Raw genomic sequence first — 23,832 nt, 5'->3', positions numbered from 1 at the left:
GATTTAATTCTATCAAGTCCGATTCATAATATTTTATTAAAGCATGACTAATTATCAAAGCCAACACCACCCTCCGACAGGAAGAATAAAGAAATAAAGACCCACCTTTAATGGAAAATACTATTAAAAAAAAAAAAATGAATACTTTTGTTGGTAAGAAAAAAAGGTACTTCATGGTAATGATCGTTCTCCGGCCAAAGCCCTCGTACGGCAAGTAATGCCATGTTATTTTGATCCAGCTGACTTGAGCAGTGATAACAGTTCGTCCCGCTCATTTTAACCCAAAACCCTTCATTAAAGAGCCCTAAAACATTATGGATTATTTTGGGAACACGGAACTATAATTTTTTTCACTTTCTGATATATTTATTACGAAGACAAAAACACAAAACCATAACAGTACAAAAACCATTGGCCATTAAATCACAAGAAGTTTGGATGGATTTTATTCTGCTGGCAAATCCAATGCCCAAAAAAGGTTGTTGTGTAGCCTTGTGAATGTTTTCAATGCTTAGAAGATCTTCAAAGGAGCAGGATTCCCAAAACCCCAGAAGAGGGTAACTCGCTGTCCATTTTCAGATCTAGCTACATGAAAGAAAGAGCAAGACTTGATGCTTTCCCTTAGGAGCTGGACATCCAAAATAATAGTGGAAATTAATTTCAGACGTTGGGTGGGAAGCATCATCAGTCAAGCACCGAATCAGAACCTGACTGTCCAAATGGAAGCAAACATTCAAGTACTTGATCAAAGAGAAATAGAACAATGAATTTGTTGGGCTATGATCTAATGACCCCTCCAACTTACATTTGTGTTTTGACCCATGTGAAGAGACAAAGTAAATGTCAAGACCCACATGTAAGTTAGAGGCTGGTTAATAGAATTTGTAGCCACATGGTGCTATTAATCCTCTTTATTTAACCACCAGAAAATTAAATAAATTCCTCATTCCAATACCTCATTCTTTATCATTTGATGGTTTTCTACATTACGGCTCCGTTTAGTTTAGGGGAAATAAAAGGAAAGGAAGTGAAATTAAATCAAAACTAATATGGAAAGTTTTGCTGTCATCACCTAATGAATTTGCAACAAACTCCTAATGATTTCAAATTTAGTTATTAAACTTTACAACTATATCCCTTGGATTTGAATAGTAAAATAAAAATTACATGTGAAAAGCATAATTATCAAATATTGTAGTTTTAAGCAGATTACACAATCATAGGAGCTAAAAATTACAAAAATTTCCTTTAAATTTCTTAAATCAATTTCACTTCCCTCCCTTCTACTTGCAACCAGACCAAGCCGCAATGAATCCGCTTCTTCAATGCCCTCTTGAAAGTATTTCAGGAAAAGCATTGTATGCATCAAACAATGGGAATCACACACTACAGTAAGAAAAAAGGAATCATTTTAGGAATCATTTAGTCAAGCCATAGACAACCAATTGCTTACACTGTGATCTTAATAATAGTATCAATTATGCCAATAACCAAGAGAACTTGCATCACATTTTGGCCCTTAATTCCAATCTTCTTCTAATGAGAGAGAGAGAGGGAGAGAGAGAAGGCGTGAATCCAATGAAAGAACATTGTGCACCTGTATTATGTCAACGCCGTATCCTTTTAGTTATTATATATGCTGTAGAAAATTTTCCAGTGTGGAAGACAGAAGGAAACCATCAGCCAATCGGTTTTTCAGATGATGAACAGGACATCCAAGACCAGTTTGACTCGCATAAGTCACTAGGGCTGCATCCATCATTGTCTTTCACATCAATGCCTGCGTTATGCTTCACCAGATACTCAGCAATTGCTTCTCTGTCACAGACTGCCGCATAATGCAATGGAGTTTGACCCTCACTATCCTTGAATATAGTCAAAACAGTGCCAAAAGAAATCAGAATGAAAAGTCATTAATAAAGTATCCTTAAATAGAGTCAATATAATTATCCTTAAATAGAGTCAAAACAGTTACCCAAGAGAGTCAAAACAGTACCAAAAGAAAGGAGGATAAGCAATCCATGAATAGATAATATCTGTAGAAAGCTTGCTTAGCAACAATCCAACCAAAATTAGATTGTCCTAAGAAGGGAAAATAGAGAAACATAGAATCAAAGGCATCGACCTGACAACATAGAACATAGAGGGAGCGGGGCGGGGTGGATTTCTACCAGCCAACCCCCCCCCCAAGGTGTAAATCATTTCTGAAACATTCCTCGATCAGGATCAATCCAACTCAGGCCTTTTTTTTTTGGAGGGGGGGTGTTTAGAGGTCCCACATGAACACCCAACTACCATAGAAAAGGAGATGGGGAGGACAACCACCAGGTGTTCTGAGTATCACGGGTGGCATCCCAGATGCATCCTCACCATTCCTCCCAATGCTGGTTTATATAGTTTAACATTCAGTGGACAGCAAGAAATGTAAACGCAACAAAGGAAGATGGAATAATTATTATTATTATTATATATATATATATAAAGAGGAAAGAGTTCAAATAACAATCAGGAAAGCAAGAAAAGATGCGTCAAGATATAAATGCAAAGGTGCAACAATGAGATCATTACAAGCAAAACTTCCACCCAAAGGACTCCGAAAAATCCAATGCTAAAGATAACCAACACAAGGTAAATTCTAAGTACATCATTGACATTAAAATGTTTAATAGAGAAGTAACTGCATAGATATTGATATATTTTGAAGCAGGCATTAAATCTTCATGAAGCAGGTATTGTGACCACAAGAATGATACTCTCGAGCCATCATGATGTTCTAATTTGAAGCTTCCCTGCCCTGTCACCTTAATATGGCAAGAGTAGAGCAAAAGGGACAACAATTGCAATTCCACCATCAGAGGCCCAAAGTTGAGGCTAAAAGTGTTTGTGGATTATCACTGAGTCAATTCTAAGCTTAAGATATTTATATTGGATCCTGCCCTGTCACCTAGATATGCATGCAGAAGACTTGGTAGCATGCATAAATAGCAAGAATACAAACTAAAAACTAAATTTTATATGACGAATAAGAGCAGCAATGTTGTATGGTGCTAAAAGCTGGACAACAGAAGTTCCCCCCCAACACCCCCACCCAAAAAAAAAAAAAAAAAAAAAAAAAACAAAAGAACGGGTAACACTGCAACAGAGATTAGAATGTCAAGTTGGATAACTGGCAAGACTAAGTAGGAAAAATTAGAAATAAATACATTCAGGGTTGGAGGAGGCAAGAAGTTAGAAGTTGCACCAATGGTGACATGATGGAGGGACCAATATTACAGCTGTTCCAAGAGACTGACATTATATGCCCAAGACATCATGTCATGGTACTGTGATGGGACACATACTAGGCATCCTGGTTAATTTTTTTTTTCCCTGTTGGTGTTGACTTATTTTTTGACCCCCTCGAACGTGAACACCTCGGTTCACGTAGGATTTGTGACAACTATGGACGAATATTCTAAGACATGTAGGTTATAGACAATTCTGGGATGAACATACACATATTTTTTTAAAATTTATATATTGGACATTTAGGGAAATATATAGCCCATAGCCCCTATGAGCTTTTTACTTTGACCTAGCTTTTTTCTAATTAAAATTTAGACTAAAAACCAAGGAAACACATTCCAGTTAGGTATTTAGCGAATCCCCAATAACGGTTGATTCCCTACCCCATATAAAAATCAACCAAGACTAAGAAAATAAAACCCAACTTAAGCTCCAAATTCTACCCTGTGATACCAGGACATGCATTTTTGCAGAAAGGACCAACATTGGAAACAACACAACATGGGTATGCCCCCAAACTACATAGTCTTCTATTATTATTGGACTTTCTAGATGGGATTCATACCCATTACTTGCACATGAACGTGACACAAACTAAAAACTCATGTTATTAACTTAGAACAAGATCATTCCCTCTCAACCTTACAAATAATAGACTTTAAGAAACTATTACATTTGGATTTCTTAATGCAAGTTCATAATTGCAAGACAATTTTTTTTTTTTTTTTTGGGGGTGGGGGTGGGGGTGGAATGGGATTGTACTCCCACAGACTTTGATTGCTAACTTCATTATTGAACATAGATTATTAAATGCAAGATACATCTGGATTATTATAAATACTATGTAAATGTACTTACTAATGCTAGTTGGCAGATCCATACAAGAGGAGTCTACAACAACAATAACACAACTCAGCCTTATCCCAACTAAATGGGGTTGGCTACATGGATCCAAGTGTATATATATTTATTTTAAAAATAAAAACTTTGGTACATCCCACTTACGAACACTCGGCAACCCGGATCTTTGCCCTCCAGGCAGCTCTGTTAGATGCCATACTAGAATGAAGACATAACTTTTGCATATCTCTTCTTACTAACTCATCATTGGTCATTTTTGGCCTGCCCCTAACCCTTTTAGCTACATCCATCTGAATCTGGTCACTCCTCCGTATTAGGGCATCCAAAGGCCTCCTTTGAACATGTCCAAACCATCGTAACCGACATTCTCTGAGCTTATCCTGAATTGGGGCAACTCCCAAATTAGCTCTAAACTGGTTATTCCTTACTCTTATCTCTCAGGGTTTTGCCGCACATCCATCTCAACATCATCTCTGCTACACTCAACTTATCTATGTTACGCTTCTTGACTGCCCAACATTCCGCACCATACACCATAGCTGGTCTTATGACTGTCCTGTAAAATTTTCCCTTAAGCTTTGGAGGAATACGTCGATCACGTAACACTCCAGACGCCCCCTCTCCACTTCACCCATCCCACTTTAAATCTGTGGGAAATATCATTATCATCAATCTCACCTTCCTTGTTTAAGGTATAGCCCAAATATCTAAATCCTAATATTCAACAGTTAGATGGATCCAACTCTCAGACACAAACTTGCACCTGAACCATCACTGAAGATTGCTAATTGTAGAATTAGAATAAACAACAATTATTGCTTCTCATAATTCTGCATAGGCTTGAACCATGTCACCCCTACTGGCTACTACATACTCATATAGGCATGAAACTTGACTGATGAGATGGGTGCAACGTCCTCTATAAATTTATGACATTATATATAGAGATGGACTCTCATGTCTCAACACAAAGCACGAAAGACAATTGCACTCTCAAATGCTATCTTACAACACATTATGGACCTACCAAGAGTATCCACACAAAAAGAAAAAAAAAACTATTCAATTTGATGGTTAATCCAATTACCCTTCATGAAGCCCACATGTGCATATATGAGGAAAATCGACTTGTTCGTTATTGAAGAAACCCGACCGGAACCCCAGAAAATATTTTGTTGAAACCATGTTTATTGAAACCACAGGAACCCCAGACATCACACACTAAACTAACATCTGATCATGAAGTCAAGAAGGTAGAGATTCTGACAGAATATAACAGAAGCAAATTTCAGCAATAAAACCTTCCACATTTCTGATCATATAGGAGGAAAACCCCTTTAATCATATGGGCACAAACAAAGAATAAATGAGAAAGCAAAAGTAATGTGTGAGACTTGTGGGAGTGGAATTGAATTTTACCTTAGCATTCACATCAGCATTCCTGCTGACAAGCAACTCCACAATGTTGAGGTGGCCACGGTCAACAGCCCAATGCAAAGGGGTTTGGCCATCACTATCTGCAAGCATGTCAGAACATGTCAGGAATACTGAAATCTCTAGGGTGAATATAAATATTTAAGCACTTCTCCAGATTCCTGCTTCCTCTGATGGATGCTTGAGAAGCATGCTGCATCCCACATACGAAGTATCAAAAAGCAAACATATAACAAAGAATTTAGAAGCAGAGGCAGAGCAGCACAATAGAGGGAAAGATACTCACTGACACTAAATTCACAGACCTTATTCCCATTTTCTCCTGATACAATTTCCAACCAGAACTTACATGTACTTGTAGTTGATAAAAGGCATGACTGCTAAAGGAAGTTATGGTTATTATGGAGGAAACATTTATAATCATTCTGGAGAGTACTGACAACAATTTCCTTACTTTTCTGGACGTCATGCCCAGGGAGCTTTCAAGAGTGTCCTAATCAATTAGCAGGAAGAAAAATACAATGATACAGGATCTAATGCAATTCAATATAGCAAGGTTTTTGTATTGTCAGATTGGAACTTACTGTAGAGAGTGGGAGAATTATGGCTGCTATTCTGAACTCAAGGGGAGGAGATCCATGTCCAAAATCTGTTAATGTAATTTTTTTTTTCTTGGGTGTGTACTGAGGGAGGAGGGATCCATGTCCGACATCTGTTAATGTAGAATATTCATTCAACTTTAATTCTCTGTACGACTAGACAAGCACACAACTTGATGTGATCCCAGGTTTCAAAAACCCTATTTGGGTTCGCTATGGACCCACCCAAGTAATAGAATACTCAAATCGAGAGCCGAGCGGAAAAACAGTAAATATTTTGAAGTTTGTTAGAGAATGGCAGCTTGGTAAATAGATGAAATCTAAAAAGGTTTAGTTAAACAAAAGAGAAATGATACAGAAGGGATTTAATTAATGAGAAGGGGCAAACTAGGAAGAGGAGATAAAGTAAGGACAAAAATAGGAAGAGGAGATAAAGTAAGAACAAAAATGGTTAAAAGAAATGGGGAGGGGCAATCTTGGAAATCAGGGAATAAAGGCCTTAAAAACAAACCACAAACCTGAAGTTGTCTTCAACCTTGGAAAAAAGCAGGAGACAGCGGTAGAAGGGAGGAATTTGTGACAAGGAGATCCCTATCAATGAAAGTCCTGCCAAACTGAAACTTTGGGGCTTGGATGGAAACATCTAAACCTCTTGACTGCAACCAACAAGGAGTCTGACAACCAGGTAAATAATGTGTTTTCCTACTTCCTGCAACTGAACCCGACAGTAGCAAGGTTATCAAGGCGTAAGGTGACATAATTTTGATGGTGGATGGTAAAAAAATCAAGGCGATGAACCAGAATTGAAGGTAGGTGTAAGCTGAGCCGCCTGGATGCCTAGGCAACACCTTGATAACTATGGACCGTAGGCAATAAACCAGAATCAAAGGTGGGTAACGACTTTCAGTTTCCCAATTCCTTTCACCCTCAAACTTGACAGGTTGATTTGAATAGGCGAGGGGAACCTAAGCACAGAAACTGATAATGAAAAGGCAGAATCAAGGAGAATGACCTATCCTAGTTGGGCTGCAAGCATCGCCCAAACAGGAGAAATCCAAAGGTATGGAAAAAAAAATAATAATAACCAAGGACAGAATAATGAGAAGAGAAGGGGATACAAAAGGGAGATTGAGGAATGGGCACTGACTGTATGGCAGAAGAGTGAAAAGAAGGGAGAGAAAGAACACAGCCAAGCTTCCCTAGGCCACACAGGCTTTACTAAAACAAACTCAATGCATTCTTCAAATCTGTCCAATGCATTGGGATGCAAGCACATAAATAAATAAATAAATAAAAAACAAACTCTCAAGGAAACAACTCTACTAAGATTCCTAGCCAGCCTCAAAGACCTATAAAGATTCTTAACCAAAAACAACTCCGAAATAGGCTAAACTCTTCCTCTACCCAAAATAAAAGATAACATAATATTTTTCAAAATAAATAAAAGCTTCCTAAATATCCTACTGAACCAACCAACAATAGTTGGACCCAGTTCATCTCAATATAGACCTCCAAACGGTTCGTAACGGTCTAAGGCAGCGCTGCTGCATCACAACTTAACTCAATGCAATTGGCTATGTGAATCCTTTATTACCATTGGACTCTATTTTAAGCCTGCTTCCACTACTCATGGTATTACTTTTCTAATTTTCTTAATGGAGCATTTAGAGACCTCCGCTGCACATGTCCATCCCACCTCCAAATGATTCTCAACTTATAACATATTGGGGCTACTCCTAAATTACATCGAAAATGTTCATTCCTAATTTTGATTGTTTTAGTTTTACCACCCCTTTATTTCAACATACTAATTTCAGCAACACTAATATCTCTCATGAACACAAGAAACATAAATAAGAAGAAAACTTTTACAAGGGGAAGGGGGAAAGCTTCAAATATTCAACTTCAGTTTAGACAAAAAAAAATTTACAGCTTACTGGCATAAATTTTGGTAAAATTGCAGGAAATTGTTTACACAATTACACCCAGCCATGCAAGAAAAAGATGGAGATTCTGAGAATTAAAAATATCATGTACAAAGAGATATTTATGTCCTCAAATGTAGATATCATGGAGATCTGACTTAATATCTGATGCTTATGCATTCTCAATAACCAGAAGCAAATTGAAAATCTAGAACCAAATTATAACCACAGGATAAAACAGCAGCATACTACAAAAGAGACATCTACCGTTGATTATTATGATATTTAACTACAAACCTTTCAGATTAACTGAAACACCGCTAGCTATATCTTTAAGCAAGCTATCAATCTCTCCTTCCCTTGCAGAGGCATGTATAGATTCCATCTTCCTGAGAATTTAAAAGGATACCCCATTAGTATCTTTTTGTGAATATTTTTTTACAAAATGTTTACTCATTAATATACTTCCAAAGGATTTCCTACCTATGCTGGAGAGCCCATTGAAAGCAAGAATAGATCATATTAACTAATTATATAACATATGGAATGGGTTTGCTCAAAGAGTCACGTACAAAAGGAACCTAGGAGACAAAGGAAACCAGAACAAGGAAGCCTGATTCACAGCCCAAAAGGGATCCATGTGTTGAATCAATCGATTACACCAGTAATTTTCCACCAATTGTGAATTTCAAGCCCAAAAAGCATCGTGAAAAAAAAAAAAACCCCCTCTTTTTGGTAATATTGAACTAAAAGAAGGATACAATTTTGAAGACTGGTATTACTAGCAGGTAAGTTCAATATATGAGGCATATAAAATTGGGGTCAACCAAGAAGTGAACTGGAAATGTGGCAAATCCAGTGTGTCCCCATGTGATTCATGGTCCATAATTGGCCACATCATCCCTGAACATGGCTGAAATAGGAATGTTAAGCTCACAAAGAGTACAAGGTGGTGTAGACACCTGATTTTGTCACCCCCCCCCCCCCGGTGATGATGAAAATAAGAAGAATTACATATTGGACATTTTAGACTTGGAGAATTTTCGAGCTTAGGGTAGACAATGACCATTTTACCTTTATAAACTTTTAAGAGAAAATGTTTTCAAAAATTGGAATTACATGTCAGACTCTTGATTGACCATTGTTTGTACCTTATTATTTGTATATTGACATGTTATTTTTCACTTTTCATCACTTGCATACACTCTTTGCATTGAGCACAGCATGCTATAGCCTTATTCCCCGGTGGAGTCGACACTGTAGATACCATGGACCTTCACGGATCGTGATATGGCATGTCGCGTGGACACACGCAAGGGTTCGACCCTAATGAGATAGTATCCCCTGGTCATCAAAATTCAAGAGGGGGATACATGATATGAATAAAAGGGAGTCGCCACCTAAAAAGGGTCTAGGACTCATAAATGTCTCCCCCAATTAAGGGGGAGAGAGTGAGAGACTAATGACTCAATGGATAAGGTTGGTGTGCACCAAGATTCTGGGCAAGTGTCAAGTGACAGACTAAGAAAGTGTTAGGCACCCAGTCTGCCAAGCCCTAAGGCAGGTCTTTCTGTTTGACCAAAGTTTGTTCGTACAGGTTATTGAAAACCCTAAACTAGGTATCTAAGAATGACATGTGAAAACCCTAAGCCAAGTGTCTAAATTATGCCAGCTAGGTTATAATACAAGTAATGAAATGATTACACTAATTAAAGATTAAAAACCCTAAATGATTAAATTAATATGTTATGAGTCTTAGATTAAACTGATTAAATAAACTTAGTCCTAGGATTAGTTGAGCAACTTATGAAACCCTAAATTAACTAATTTGATTAATTGAACCTAACCTAGATGGGTGATTAATGAAGAAATACTAAATTGAACTAGTTGAAATGATTAAAGATTTAACACATTATGAGGTTCTATAATAGATTACTTGCAAGCGGTTAATCCTAAATGGTTGGTAAAGTATGGTATGGAATCCTATTTATGCCAGTTTGAAAATGATTTTTAACTAGATTAAACCTATGCTTATTAACTATATTAGATGATCAAAAGAGGGATGTAATTGAAGCTAATTAAGATTGAATCTAAATGATTGGTCGAATCCCATATGAGGCCAACTTTGATCTTATTGTTTAATGGATTTTAGAACAACTAAGTGAAAGATGCCTAAAACTATCCTAGATTAGGTAAAGAAAGATATGCTAAATCTAAGTATAAACTACATTATATGAAATAAATCTAAATTGCTCTAAGGTTATGGTTTACCTAATTAAACTAGTAAATAAATAAAAAAGAATTGATTAACCTAAATTGTTTAGATTAACTACAATAAATTAAAGCAAACTTATTAAACCAAATATGATGGAAGCCAATTAGACTATGATATGAATCAAAATATTCCAAAAAATAGTAAGAAATATGATTAGACCAGGTTGAAAATAATATAAAATACCTAAGCTAGATTTACTACTAAACTTGAGGGGTTTTTATTGAATTTAGATTAAAAGAAACAAACCAATTTTAAACGGATTCAAATTATCAAACTGGGATCCCAAATACGCTCCTAATGCTACAAGCCGGTTTGAGGGGCCAGCCACGCCCATCCTAAACTAAACGTCATAAACTACGTCATGAGAGGGAAAAGAAGGAAGATCGAATCAGACCTAACAAAATAAGAAAAAAAAATCAAAGAACAAAAGGAATAGGGAAAATACCACACCGTAACAAAAAACAAATTGGGCTGGGGTTGGGGATATAAATTACAAATCTGAACTCTGAATTACACAAATGAAATAAAATTAAAGAAACAGAACCACAAAGAAAGAAAAAGAAGCTAAATATATAACATGACAAACTCCACCACCTAAGACTAAATTTGACCCTAAAAAGAAAGCTTGGATCCACGAGGACGATGATGCCCTGGATGGAAACTAGTAGGAAGAAAGGTATTGAGGATTACCAGATGATGGAATTAAATGCAATATGGTGCTCGGTAAGGTTAGAGGTTCAGCCAGTGAGGGTTCCTGATAGAGATAAATGGTGGTTGCAGGAATCACATGAGCAAGATGAAACCCGAAATACATGCTGTCCTCATAATCTGCAATGAACTCACTTTGACGGGAAATCTGAGAAGGGATGAAATAAGCATCGATGCCAATCCTAGGTTTAGAGAAAAATGGATGTGAGGGTTGGATTTAATTTAAAAAAAAAAAAAAAAAAGGTTAGGTGGGTTTCAAGTTCTCGAAGTGGTAGAGTTGCTGAGTTGAGAGGAGATGGGAAGGAAAAATCGTTGGTTACAGGTACTATGCTGCTATTGGAGCTGGTTGAGAATGGCTGACTTGTGCGAGGGGGTGATGCAGTTGGGCGATGGGTCTAGGGAAAGTTTACCTTTGATTTGATTTCCTTTTGGTTTTAGAAACAATTTCTTTTGGTATTATTTAGCTTCTAATTTTATATTAGTTTCCATTTTAAATTAGTTACCATTTTGATGTTTGAGTTTTCTTTTATAAGCCATGTAATACTCTAATAACGAACAGTTTTTTAAGAATTGAATTTTTGGAATGAATGGTATGGCAGCTGTGAGCTGCAAATCTCTTGTTTTCCCTCTCTGAACTTCTCTTTTCTGTTATTCCCTTCTGTTTCCTCTTTGACTCCATCTTCTTTCTTCTTGTCTTTATTTTTGTTTGTTACAACTAGCTGCTGCCCTGTTTCTGGTGGTAGTTGCAGTCCCAAACAACGGGATCAAGCTCCCTCACCCTTGAGCTGCTTGGACTAAGACCTTGGTTGAGAGCTCCCTACCTATAGGTGATCAAAACCCAAGAGTATTACTTCCAAGAATAGTTCTGATCTGAGAGATCGAACTCAGGTTCAGATCTGGTTTTGCAGGTCACCGCCAGATCTGAGTTGCAGGTGCTTTGACCTTCGTTGCTTGTTGTTTGGGATGTTTTTCCTGTCGGAATCACGAGACCTGAAGATCTCCATGCTTCGACTATAATTTTTTGACTGAAACGATGAACTTGAAAGGACCTTCCACTACCGCCTGATTCTCCTCTTGCCGCTGTCTTTGTACTCCATCGTTTCCTAAGGTTGAAGATGCACAATCTTCTTATTTACAAACAAATCCATAGCTGAAGTTTCACATGAGGTCAGATTTTTTTTGTTATTTTCACCAAAGCCCCTTCTTTCTGAACTTTTGTTTTTAATTTTTTCCTTAGTCTGAAATTAATTTCAGAACCACCCCTTTATCCTAATTTTAATTCCTGGTAAGCCCTCTGCCAATTATTTCACTCTAAAAGGCTCCTAAATTGTACCACAAATTACAAGAATGCCCCTCCACCAATAAATTGAGTTATTTTTTTTATTCTTGTGGGCCCTAAGCGATCCGATTTTAATCCTTGGAATCCGAATCCGCATTAGGGGGAGAAGACAGCTTAAGAAGCTTGATAAGAATACCCAGGAGAGGAAGAGATTTATGCAATAGAAAGCTTGTCGATGTTTGAATGAGCTAGGATTTTTTATCTCAAGTTTGTGATTTCAGAAACATGGAAAAGGAAAAAAAAAAGGTAGTTGGGTTCGGTTAGTAAGGAGAAGACGGGAGAGGGGAAATACGTCTCAGCCACAGGGAAAGGAAGAGGAGAAGAAGAGGTGAAGAGAGGGGGTTTACCTGGGATAGTAACACCAACCAAGATTATTGGTATTTGCAGGTACTACGCTGCTGGTTCTGGTCAAGCATTTCAATGAAACAGAAGAAAAAAAAAAAAAAGGGCAGAAAAATAGAGAATAGATGGAGAGGGGTCCGGTGGTTAGGTTGTTTGGAGAAGAAGAGAAGGAAAAGGAAAAAGAGAGCTGCTGGGTTTAGCTATAGGGAAAGAGAAGGAGAGGGCGGCTGAGTTTCAGATTGTTAGAGAAGGGAAGTAGGTGGGATCAGGTTATTAAGGTTTGGATCCTAATCTAAGGGTTCAGATGGAAAGAACAAAAAACAATTAACAAAAAACTAAACCAAATCAAATCTACTTAATTAAACATGTTAAATTAAAAAAAAAAAATTTAAACCTAATTAATCTAACTGAACCAATTAAACTTAGTTACACTTAATTAAACCGGATTAAATTAAGATGAGTCTATTAAACCAAATTGAAACTAATTTATATAAATAAACCTAATTAATCTAAATGAATCAATTATTAATAAATTAGAACCCAATCTATTAAATTAGTTAAACTAGTTTTAAATTGCCATTAGGAGAAGAAAAATACCTTAAACCCGGCTTTAATCAAGAAACAAGAGGAGATAACCCACTTCAAGCCCCAAATCAAACCGAACCGGGCTAGATCTCCCGGCTCAAGGAAGGATTAATATATTAAACTTTAGACTATAAGAATATTTGATTTTAAAGGGAAGAAGTTAGCTAAAACCTTGATGGGGCCATCCTATCTCCTAATTTTCCAATTTTTCTCCCCCTTTAGAAGAGGGGAAGGGCTATATTTATAGCCTTGGGATTTGAGACAATCATCTCTTGTTTCCAATGTGGGACTAAAAACTAGAGAGGATTATCCAAAAAGGCTTGCTTTTGGACAAAGGATGTTGGGCGCCACATGGCACTCCCTGGTTGCTCGAAATGGAATTTGATACCGAACTTTGGAGTCAATTTTCGGGAGTCATATCTTTCAAAACGTTAAATGGAATTTGACAGTGTAGATTAGTGTCGCTTGTCCCCTCGAGCAGGACACTGCATTTTGATGCGAGAACGATGCAAATCGGCCCCCAATTCCCCTCTTTACTATATGATTTGGGTCCCTACTTTATGCATATTTTCACAAGGTTCCCAGTCGAGACCGCATTCGTATCTCACATCATTGGATAGTGCTTGGCACGAGCTTTCTAACGACATATTACACGTCGAATTCCGACTAACGGTTTGAAAGATATGACCCCTGAAAGTTGACTCCAAAGTTCGGTATCAAATTCCATTTCAAGCAACCAGGGAGTGCCATGTGGCACCCAACATCCTTTGTCCAAAAGCAAGCTTTTTTGAACAATCATCTCTAGTTTTTAGCCCCATATTGGAAACAAGAGAGGATTGTCTCAAATCCCAATGCGATAAATATAGCCCTTTCCCTCTTCCAAAAGGGAAGAAAAATTGGGAAATTAGGAGATAGGATGGCCCCCATCAAGGTTTTGACTAACTTCTTCACTTTAAAACCAAATATTCTTCAAGTCTAAAGTTTAACATATTAATCATTCCTTGAGCCGGGAGATCTAGTCCGGTTCGATTTGGGGCTTGAAGCACAAGGGTTATCTCCCCTTGATTCTTGATTAAAGCCAGGTTTAAGGTATTTTTCTTCTCCCAATGGCAATTTAGAACTAGTTTAACTAATTTAATAGATTAGGTTCTAATTTATTAATAATTGGTTTATTTAGATTAATTATGTTCAATTAGTTTCAATTTGATTTAATATGGTTTGATAAACTCATCTTAATTCAATCCGGTTTAATTAGGTGTAATTAAGTTTAATTGGTTCATTTAGATTAATTAGGTTTAATTGGTTTCTTTTTTTTTTTATTTAACATGTTTAATTAAGTAGATTTGATTTGGTTTAGTTTTTTGTTAATTGTTTTTTGTTCTTTCCATCTGAACCCTTAGATTAGGATCCAAACCTTAATAACCTGATCCCACCTACTTCCCTTCTCTAACAATCTGAAACTCAGCCGCCCTCTCCTTCTCTTTCCCTATAGCTAAACCCAGCAGCTCTCTTTTTCCTTCTCCTTCTCTTCTTCTCCTCTTCTCGAAACAACCTAACCACCAGACCCCTCTCCATCTATTCTCTCCTCTTTTCTCTCTTCTTCTTCCCTTTTATTTTTTTCTGTTTCATTCATTGAAATACTTGACCAGAACCAGGAGCATAGTACCTGCAAATACCAATAATCCTGGTTGGTGTTACTATCCCAGGTAAAAACCCTCTCCTCCTCCTTCCATGGCCAAAACCTTACCAGCCGCCCCCCTCTTTCTTCTTCTTTTGCTGAACCTGCAACTCATCCCTTTTCTTCTTTTTGTAACCGAACCCGTTCTCTCCATCTTCCCATTTTCTTGTTCTCCTTCTTTTGCCTGCAGCCATTCTCTTCTTTACCCAGCAGCCACCGAACCATCATCCTCTTCACTCCTCTCTTTCATTCTTCCTTCTCTGTCTGTATATGAACCTTTCCTTTTTCCTTTCTTCCTGCTGAAACTCTCTTCTCTTTCCCTTCTTTTTCCTTAGCCAAACCTGAACCGCACCTTCCCATCTTCATCTCAACTCCGTTCAGAGAGAACTAACAAATTTTCCTCGTCATTTTCCTACTTATGTCTGCATGTTTTATTTCTTAATCTCAGACCTATTGTTCAGTTTTCCTTCCCCAGTTCTGTTTCTCATTCTCTCTCCCTAGGTGTAAGTGATAATATGCACAAATGCTACAGTTCTGGTTTGCATGGTCTGAACCCATCAGAAAGGGAGTCCCCCACCACTAAGAGGGAATTTCAAATTTGGGAACTGCTCATATCAATTTTCGTTTGATTTTACACAAGTTATTGGCGTAGGCTCATATTTGGTTCAGATATCTAAAATCGGGTTTCGATTACAGCATTTGAGATGGGTCATGTAATTTTTTGTTCATTATGTTTTTGATAGAAAATTGGGAGGGAGAGACTCTAATGATCACTCGGTAACCTTAAATTTTGAAAGGACATTTGGGTTTTTGGATTGTTGGATTTTTGGTTGTAAGTTCAATCGTTTTGAGCTTGAAACAAACTTTTTGCAGGTTTTCCCTTACTTTTTTCCTTCAATAAGAGGGGTTGGGGATCTCAATTTAGATTTAAGCCTTAGAGTAGGTTTCGTTCCCAGTTTCGGGTAGACTTCCTTTATATTTATTTTCATTCTCTTTTAGCCCTCTTTTGGGGTTCGTTTTGAAACGGCAAATGGGTCTATGGGGCGTAGACTAGGTGATGCAGATTAATTACCAAAATAGGCTTGTTTTATTAGGAATAAGCTTAGGGTTGGGTTCCATACATGTTGGGCCTTTGATCCCATGTGTTTTGAATGTAATAGACCACTTTTATGGGTCTAAAAGGGGGGGTCTAAGATTGAATACGGGATTACTAGTTAGTTTCCATTTTCATTAGTTTCCCTTTTCGTTAGGCTTGATTTGAGTTATATTTGTTTCCTTAGGAGTCAAGTTATTAATTGAGTCAAGTCATTAGTAGTTAGTTTCCTTTTTAAATTAGTTTCTAATTTCAGTTTTTAGTAACTATTGTATTAGGAGAACATTTGGTTTCCTTTTTGACGAACCTTCTATTTTGTAATTCCCTCCCCCATTAACATTATAAATAAAGAAAAGGAGGCTCCTAAAAGCCTAGAATGATTTTGATAAAAAAATAATGGTTGTTACTATTGTCTTCTTCATGAAGAGTTGTCTTGTGTTTGATCAAGGCTGAAGGAATTGGTGTTTGCGGTGTGAAGCCCAAGAGGTTCCTTTCAAGTGTTATTTTTCTTCTTCAAGTTTTCTTCTTCTTATTCTCAAGTTTATCTACAAGGCCCTTCGATTCAGGTAAGAGATATGTTGGTTTTTTTTTCCAAATTCTAGGTTTAGAATTTCAGATTTCCATCATGTCGCCCTTCTCTGTTCTGAGAGTTGCAGCCATCTGATGGCTTTGAATTTCTGGTCGAGTGTTACCCTTGTTGATAGGAAGAATCGATTCCAATTTTAGAGTAATCAAGCAAGGGGATTGTCTGATATATTAAATCTCTCTAATCTGGTCAATCTCTGTTCTAACTCACTTCTGTCCAGAATTCTGGTTCCATTGTTCCAGCTGTTGATGCATTAAAATTGGTAGCTGTTGTTCATGGTTCAGCCTATGTTATGGGACCACTAAGCCTCTGTATTTCCTGGTCTCTATTCAGCTACAGAAATTCTGAAACTCTGAGATCGATAGGGCTGATCTGTGTTAATTGATTTCTATCTTCTAGTGCACTGTAGTGACCAGAATGGTGGTCGACTAGTCTGGTTTATTTTCTGTTGATCTTTTGACATGAGGTTCATGTTTATAAGGAGGAGTGAACCTAGTTGATATCCTTGCTAATCCCTGTGATTTGTTTATGCTGATCTGACCAATAGCACTGTCTTGTTGAGGTCGATACATCACTGTTCCAGATTTGAAGTAAATTTAGTTGCTTGAATTGTACTACTTCTGTCCTCTGGTTTGTCCTGCTGTTATATGGGGATTGGTTTTGGTTGTTCTTTGGTCTACAAGTTTCTACAGTTTTGGGACTAGTTTGGTTTGTCAAATCTAGTCCTACATTGCTAGGACGTAGGTCAGTATGGACGTGGCTGGCCCTCTTCAACCGGCCCGTAGCATTAGGTGCGTTTCTTGGGTTTTCGGGTTGATAAAATTAACCCGTTTCGGTCCAGTTCTTTTTATCTCAAATAGGGGGTCCCTTTAGAATTAATTGTGTATTTAATTTAGATTTGAATTTGGATGTCTTGCCATATTTAGAATCATTAGATTTAGATAGGTTAGTCAATGTCATGTTTGCCATGCTTCTTGTTTATTAACATGTTTTTGATACTTGATGATTCGGGTTTTTGCTTGTTTAAATCAATTCATTTTTCTCATGCAAGTCAGTTAATGTTCATATTTTATCCACTTCTCACTCATATGTCATATCACCACATGGGACATTTACAACCATTGTATATTTAACATAATAGATAGGTGCCATTTACTTAAATTAAGGTAGTTAATTAAATAATTAGTTTAGTATTTAGTCAGTCAAAATCTTAACTCATCAGATTAATTAGGGTCCATAATGCATTTAGTTGACTCTTAAAATTTGGCTTTAATTGTTTAAATTAGATTAATTAAGTTTTCCAAAACTTCCATCTGAAATAGTTAGATTTGGGTAGCTTTCACCATTCAATTCAAGTTTTTGTCTTTCTTTAAAAACCTTTTTATCAATTAGATTAATTAGGATTGCAATAATTCATTTCACAAATTATTAGGGATTAGGATTAATCATTTTAATTAATTCAATTTAGGATTTCACAAATTCATTAATCATCCATCTAGGTTAGGCTCAATTAATCGATTTAGTTTAATTTAGGGTTTCATAAATTGCTTAACTAATCTTTGTCTAGGCATATTTAATTAGATTAATCTAAAGCTCATAACACAGTAGTTAAATCATTTAGGGTTTTAATCTTTAATTAGCGTAATCATTTCATCATTTGCATTATAACCTAGCTAGCATAACATAGACACATGGTTTAGGGTTTCATACATGTCATTACTTAAATACCTAGTTTAAGGTTTTCAGTGACCTAGATTTAAGACTAGTTAGCAAGGTACAAACAAACTTTGGTTAAACAGAAAGAGACCGTTCTTAGGGCCGGGCAGACTAGGTGCCTAACACCTTCCCAGTCTGTCACTTGACACTTACCCAAAATCTTGGTGCAAACCAGTCTTATCCATCAGAGTCATTAGTCTCTCCCCCTTAATTGGAAGAGACATTTATGGGTCCTTGACCCTTTCTAGGTGACGACTCCCATTTACTCATATCATGTATCCTCGGCCTCTTGGCAGTTGAGGACCAGGGGTTACTATCTCATTAGGGTCGGACCCTAGCGTGTGTCCACACGACACGGCATATCGCAATCCGTGGAGGTCCATGGTACCTACAGGTGGTCCCTCACCTAGCAGATGTCTCTTCAGATAAAAACAAATATGCATCATGAAGATGAAATTTCAAGACCTTTCATTTACAATTTAATGCTCCAAACACTTTTAGCTTTTGTATCCACATTGAGTAAGACCACAAATCCACTTCTCAAGAAGTTACACCTTTTCTTTATGCACAAGGGCAGATCCACCCCAAAGTCAAAGATAAATAGGGTGAGAAAGACACAAAAGGGAAAAGTTGTATGTATGAATTATACAACAGTTATTAGTTTTGCTCCATTTCTTCACCAATATTCTTCTCACACAAACTAAATGAACAAACAACTGAATGGGGCTGCCGGTCATTTGCAGCAGTTGGGAATCTAAGAAAACAAAATTACTAGGAAATAGTGGATATATTTCCCGTCTTATCCCATTATTTGGGAAAATCACCACTACGAACTGCCATACTGGAAGATAATCTATTACAATGCTGCTCTGCACCCAGTTATATCCAGTTCAAACCACAAAAGCAAATCAATGTTATCCTTCATTCGACAATGCACAACTCACTCACACATACTCCACACAGATTACAAATGGACAAAGTAAGTTATATTTGAGGGCATGCAAAGCACATTCCAGGTTTTCGTAAGAAATATTCTGAAAAGCCTGCCATAATCAGTTCCATAAGGGACAAGTCACCAAAAACTATACATCTAATCTAACTGATGTTATGGCATACCAATAGAAAAAGGTAGCTCTAATTCTCTTTACTAAGCAATAATATTTAGCTCCATTTTTCTCAACAGTAAAAGCAGTGAGTAATAGTGGTATCAGAGATCTGTCAATATATGTAAATGAAGAAACATACATAAAAAAATTATTAAGGAAACTCCACCTTGTAGATGACAGCAGAGACATTTATACATTAACATTACCTATATAACCCCATGTAGGGGCATAAGCTCACCTTCATGCATAAACCAATTCAACATAGAAGATTATTAATCAATAGCTAAAGAACTTACAATTCATTTCTGGACTCCTCCTCATAAGCAAAGGAACTGAAAACTGGTCCCATTGGTCCTTTGGCATATGAACCAGGTGCATCATTGCCTCCATCTTTACGTTTCTTGTTATCGCAGCCATAGGAGAGGACAAATGAAGAACTCAGTCAACAGAGAGAAGATAAATGAAGAACTCGGTCAACAAAGTATATAAAGACCAGAAGCTAAATTCATATAAAAGTAACCGGTCAGACATTCACCACAATAGATCCAGTTGCCCAAGAAGGATATAGCTCGCCAACTATCATTATATACTTCAGCATTGCTTCTTCTGGAGGCAAAGCACCCATCTTCTGCCATGCATTCCTTGCACATGTCACCAGAAATTCATTTTTCTATCACTCAGGCAAGGTTAAAAGTCAATAACTACAGAACTAGTAAAACAACCAAATTTCCACATAAAGCTTTCTTCTTCTTCCCCATTCTGATCACCCTATCAAGAACATGAATGGATAGATCAATCCACTCTGCAAAACACAGCGGATGGGCCAATCCAAAGGAAATAACAGGTTTTTTGCAACCTGAATAGCTATTCAAGCTGATCTAGATTGGTATCGCCTGAGAATTCTTCAGGGTTCATTACCAATGCTAAGGTTTAATTGCATAACAGTAATCAAAGACACTTAGTTGGCAAATAAATGGTTCTGAAAAGGTTCTCTTTTCTCTCCTAGTGAAATAAAAAAATCTATAAAACGGGCAGTCCTTAACTTGAGAAGCTAGTTTCTTTACAAAAGATGTATTAGAAAGAGAGAATATGCCCAAAATATCATTACCAAAACTGGAACTTTAGAGTAAAATTATGTCCAATGTCTATTGGCTTTTAAGGAAAATTATAACAGGCACATTGTAGCCAACATGGAGACTTTGGCATGTCAATATAGATGGCAATGCCTAGTTGGATTGCCTTTATAACTCATCATATTGGGGGTCCTTTATGGGATTGACCCCGGAGTCTCCAAGACATTTTCACTAAATAAATCTTGGGAGAATTACAAGATTACTCAATATTGGGTTTGGGTTTACCGAATTACCCACCCAATCTTTAGTTAAACTAAATTACCCAAAACAAAGATGGGTATAACATAACTACCCAAAACAGTGCCCCACCTATCTTTTTAAGACATTTTTGCTCCTAACTTGAATAATCTTTAGCTCTCTGCCAATTGAAATAATGCATTAAAGCCACTGAACATCTAATTACTTATACAAAAGTTCCCACGATTGAAAGTCTTTTGTCCAGTCTTAACAGGAAGGTTCATCTAGCATTTCCAGTAGAGTAAAAGTTACACCAGAAATATCATACGCTTATGGATGTGCCCATTAATCAAGTGAACCCATATTTACTATGTAATTTTTTCACTGTAAATTTTCAATTATATAGTGTAATTGATGGCTAAATGAAAATCAAGCTCACCCAAGAAAATAACAGTTGTGATATCCTCATGTTGATCTATACTACAGCATTTAAAGAGATCTTAAGTTTCAGTCCTATCACATCATGAATTTGTAGAGACCAAACTACCCATCAAAACCTTCCCTTTCACATTATTAAATGCTAATGATTACTAAATATCCGTAATTCTCACATCACGAATGCTTGAACACTAACAGTAAGCATAGAGTAATACCACTTGGCACGAGCCGATATCTTGAGGGCAGAGGGTTGTGGTGTGCTGCAAGGACCCTCGGTGGCAATCTTATAGAGACCATATAGCTGCAATTGAACATCAGTAGACACTTTCTGTGACAGACGATCAGCAGCCGCCGCCGCCACAAAAGCCGCAGCAGCACTAAATGTTTCATCGAGCTCTGTAGTCTCAACTCCTTCCCAATCATCATCATCTTCTACTTCCGAATGGCTATCGCTCTGCTCCTCAGTGATATCATGACTTCCTTCACTACCACAGAGCCGTTCTTCTGCAGGGTCACTTGATTTTTCAGAGACTTCACCAGGTTCCTTCACAGCAAACGAAGATTCTGCTTCTGATTCAGCTTCAACTGAAATGGATAGTATATGTTCTTCCCGTGCTAACCTAAGGTTATCACCTCTAAATGAAATGACCATGGATATAAGCTTCGCCAAAAGGAATGAGAAAATGAGACCTAAGAGTACTGATTGAGCAAGATCTTCCCAGTCTCCCATCCCCATGATGATTGGACTCAAAAGGAAACCAAATGTGAACAGAAATTCAGAAAATACTGACTGGATAGCAGAAACCCTAGATCTAGAATGCATCAACGAACGGGGAGGGTGAGGACTGGGGAACCGGCCAAGGCCAGGTTATACATTTGCATAACTAGAACCTAAACCAGAGAGGAAAAGGAATATTGAATGTAAAGCTAAAAGCTCCGCCAGAAGAAGCGTAAGAAATCGAAGAGTTAAGCCGGAGTGACAGAGTACTGGAATCAGAAGAACATGGGAGACCCTGCAAATCTCAAAGCAAGTCAGACTGCTAATTAGAAAGTCAAATATAACCGCTGTTTTGGTATGATTTCTATTTCAATGTATTTCTTATCTATAAAATTAAAAAAATAACCTTATAAATTGGGAAAATGATAGGAATGCTAGCGGTTTAGGAATGCTAGCGTTTATTGACCTTTAGATGAAACATAATAGATCTCAATCGTTTGTATTTGTTGTTCTACCTAAATTGCCCACCACTGTTGCTTTACGGTTCCTCTCCTTCTCCCTCTCCCTCTCCCTCTCCCACTCCCATTCCGACTCCGACTCCGACTCCCATCACCGATCGAAGGTTTAGTTGCTTCGCCAACTCCAACTTTTGCTTATGTGAATACCAAATAGATTGAATAAATGTTAAAAGAAATCATAAGTGTTTGTGAGTACCACCCATTTGAAAAGTGTGATTACAGTTCAAGAATCTCTAATGATGTCTATTGCAAGAAGCTGGAATAAATTGATCAGTTGGACAACATGAAAGAATGCATGTATCAATATCAAGATGTAGATCCAAACAATGGTATTCAAGTTGTATGACACTAACAGAATCCCTTCACCCCTCTCCCCACCCCCAACACCCACCCCCCAAAAAAAAAAAAATCTCTCAATTAGAATAGTATGGATTAGAAGTGAACCATCCTCATCTGACTGAATGTTCTGATTATAATAATTGAAGTAGTTATGGGAATTTGTTTAAAAAAATTTGTTAAAAGATGCCAAATACTGAAATAGAAGAAGTTGTTATTTGGAACTTTCTTCAATAATAGCCAATTGATCCTTGGAAAGTTTGAGCTTCTTCCTAGACCCGTCGTCGTGTTCTTCGTCATTGATTCCACGTGAACAGGCCCTTTCAATCTCAAGCTCTTCTCCGTTTATATCCCTTTTACTTCGCTTTCCACTCACGCTCGATATCGTGTTGTTTGGAGAGGAGACTCCACTCGATATTGAGTTGAAACTTGGTTAGTAAAGAAAAATCATCAGTGTCTAAGCCACAGATCTGATTACTAAGGAAAGGGAGAAAGAAAATAGGGGATTATTGATTGTATAATAGAAACTGGAGTATGCTTTCTCCGGTTGGATTCGGTAAAAGATCCCACCGGAGTTTGCTTTATCTAGCTGGATCTAGTAAAAATAATGACTTTTCCAATTGAGAGAGAGAGAGAGAGAGAGAGAGAGAGAGAGAGAGAGAGAGAGGAAAATGTGTAACAACAGTGGATTGAAAATTTGTGTATATCTTCTCTCCATCCAACGATTTAATTCAAATTGATCAAATGTTACGGTCAAAATCCCGCTAGCATTCCTAATTCCTAGGTGCTACGCTAGCATACCTATCCCTCTCCCATATAAATCGTAGGGAAATAAATCTCTGTCCAAAAGTGCAGCCTCTCCACTAGCACATAAGCCAATGGGAGCTCAAGTTGAAGCATCAACAAGGTATGTATTATTCCCTCTCAAAGGGAGTGGGGTAGTCATTTCGTCCCCCATGTGTTTGGTGCATCCCCACACT

The 23,832-nt window shown here is 37.3% G+C and overlaps 1 protein-coding gene across 2 annotated transcripts; it reads right to left on the bottom strand.

Moving 5' to 3' along the window:
* Window positions 1-1,013: 1,013 nt before the first annotated feature.
* On the bottom strand, window positions 1,014-22,370 carry LOC122061869 (acyl-CoA-binding domain-containing protein 1-like). 2 transcript variants are annotated; one of them, XR_006134733.1, is made up of 7 exons: window positions 21,496-22,369; window positions 20,068-20,173; window positions 19,829-19,932; window positions 8,402-8,493; window positions 5,566-5,663; window positions 1,598-1,865; window positions 1,014-1,386 (listed from the first exon to the last, which is right to left on the bottom strand). XR_006134733.1 is itself a non-coding variant. In XM_042625387.1 (6 exons), exons 1-6 carry the CDS (start codon window positions 22,101-22,103, stop codon window positions 1,680-1,682), a joined length of 1,194 nt encoding a protein of 397 aa, XP_042481321.1. In that variant the 5' UTR covers window positions 22,104-22,370; the 3' UTR covers window positions 1,393-1,679. The 2 variants fall into 2 exon arrangements, 1 of the variants encoding a protein (XP_042481321.1); XM_042625387.1 differs by lacking the exon at window positions 1,014-1,386 and having other exon boundaries at window positions 1,393-1,865; window positions 21,496-22,370.
* Window positions 22,371-23,832: the final 1,462 nt, after the last annotated feature.

This window comes from Macadamia integrifolia, chromosome 14 (assembly GCF_013358625.1).
Source record: "Macadamia integrifolia cultivar HAES 741 chromosome 14, SCU_Mint_v3, whole genome shotgun sequence".
In the NCBI taxonomy this organism is placed as follows: domain Eukaryota; kingdom Viridiplantae; phylum Streptophyta; class Magnoliopsida; order Proteales; family Proteaceae; genus Macadamia; species Macadamia integrifolia.
Note: the sequence above shows the minus strand (reverse complement) of the source record. Positions and strands in the feature narration are given on the sequence as shown.

What these genes read in the sequence shown, in the direction of transcription:
- LOC122061869 (XM_042625387.1), bottom strand. Translation starts at nt 22,103, where the DNA reads ATGCATTCTAGATCTAGGGTTTCTGCTATCCAGTCAGTATTTTCTGAA. An exon ending in GGGCAACTGGATCTATTGTG is followed by an intron (nt 19,933 to 20,067) that starts GTGAATGTCTGA and finishes TGCGATAACAAG; the next exon opens with AAACGTAAAGATGGAGGCAA. An exon ending in ATGCTGATGTGAATGCTAAG is followed by an intron (nt 1,866 to 5,565) that starts GTAAAATTCAAT and finishes ACTATATTCAAG; the next exon opens with GATAGTGAGGGTCAAACTCC.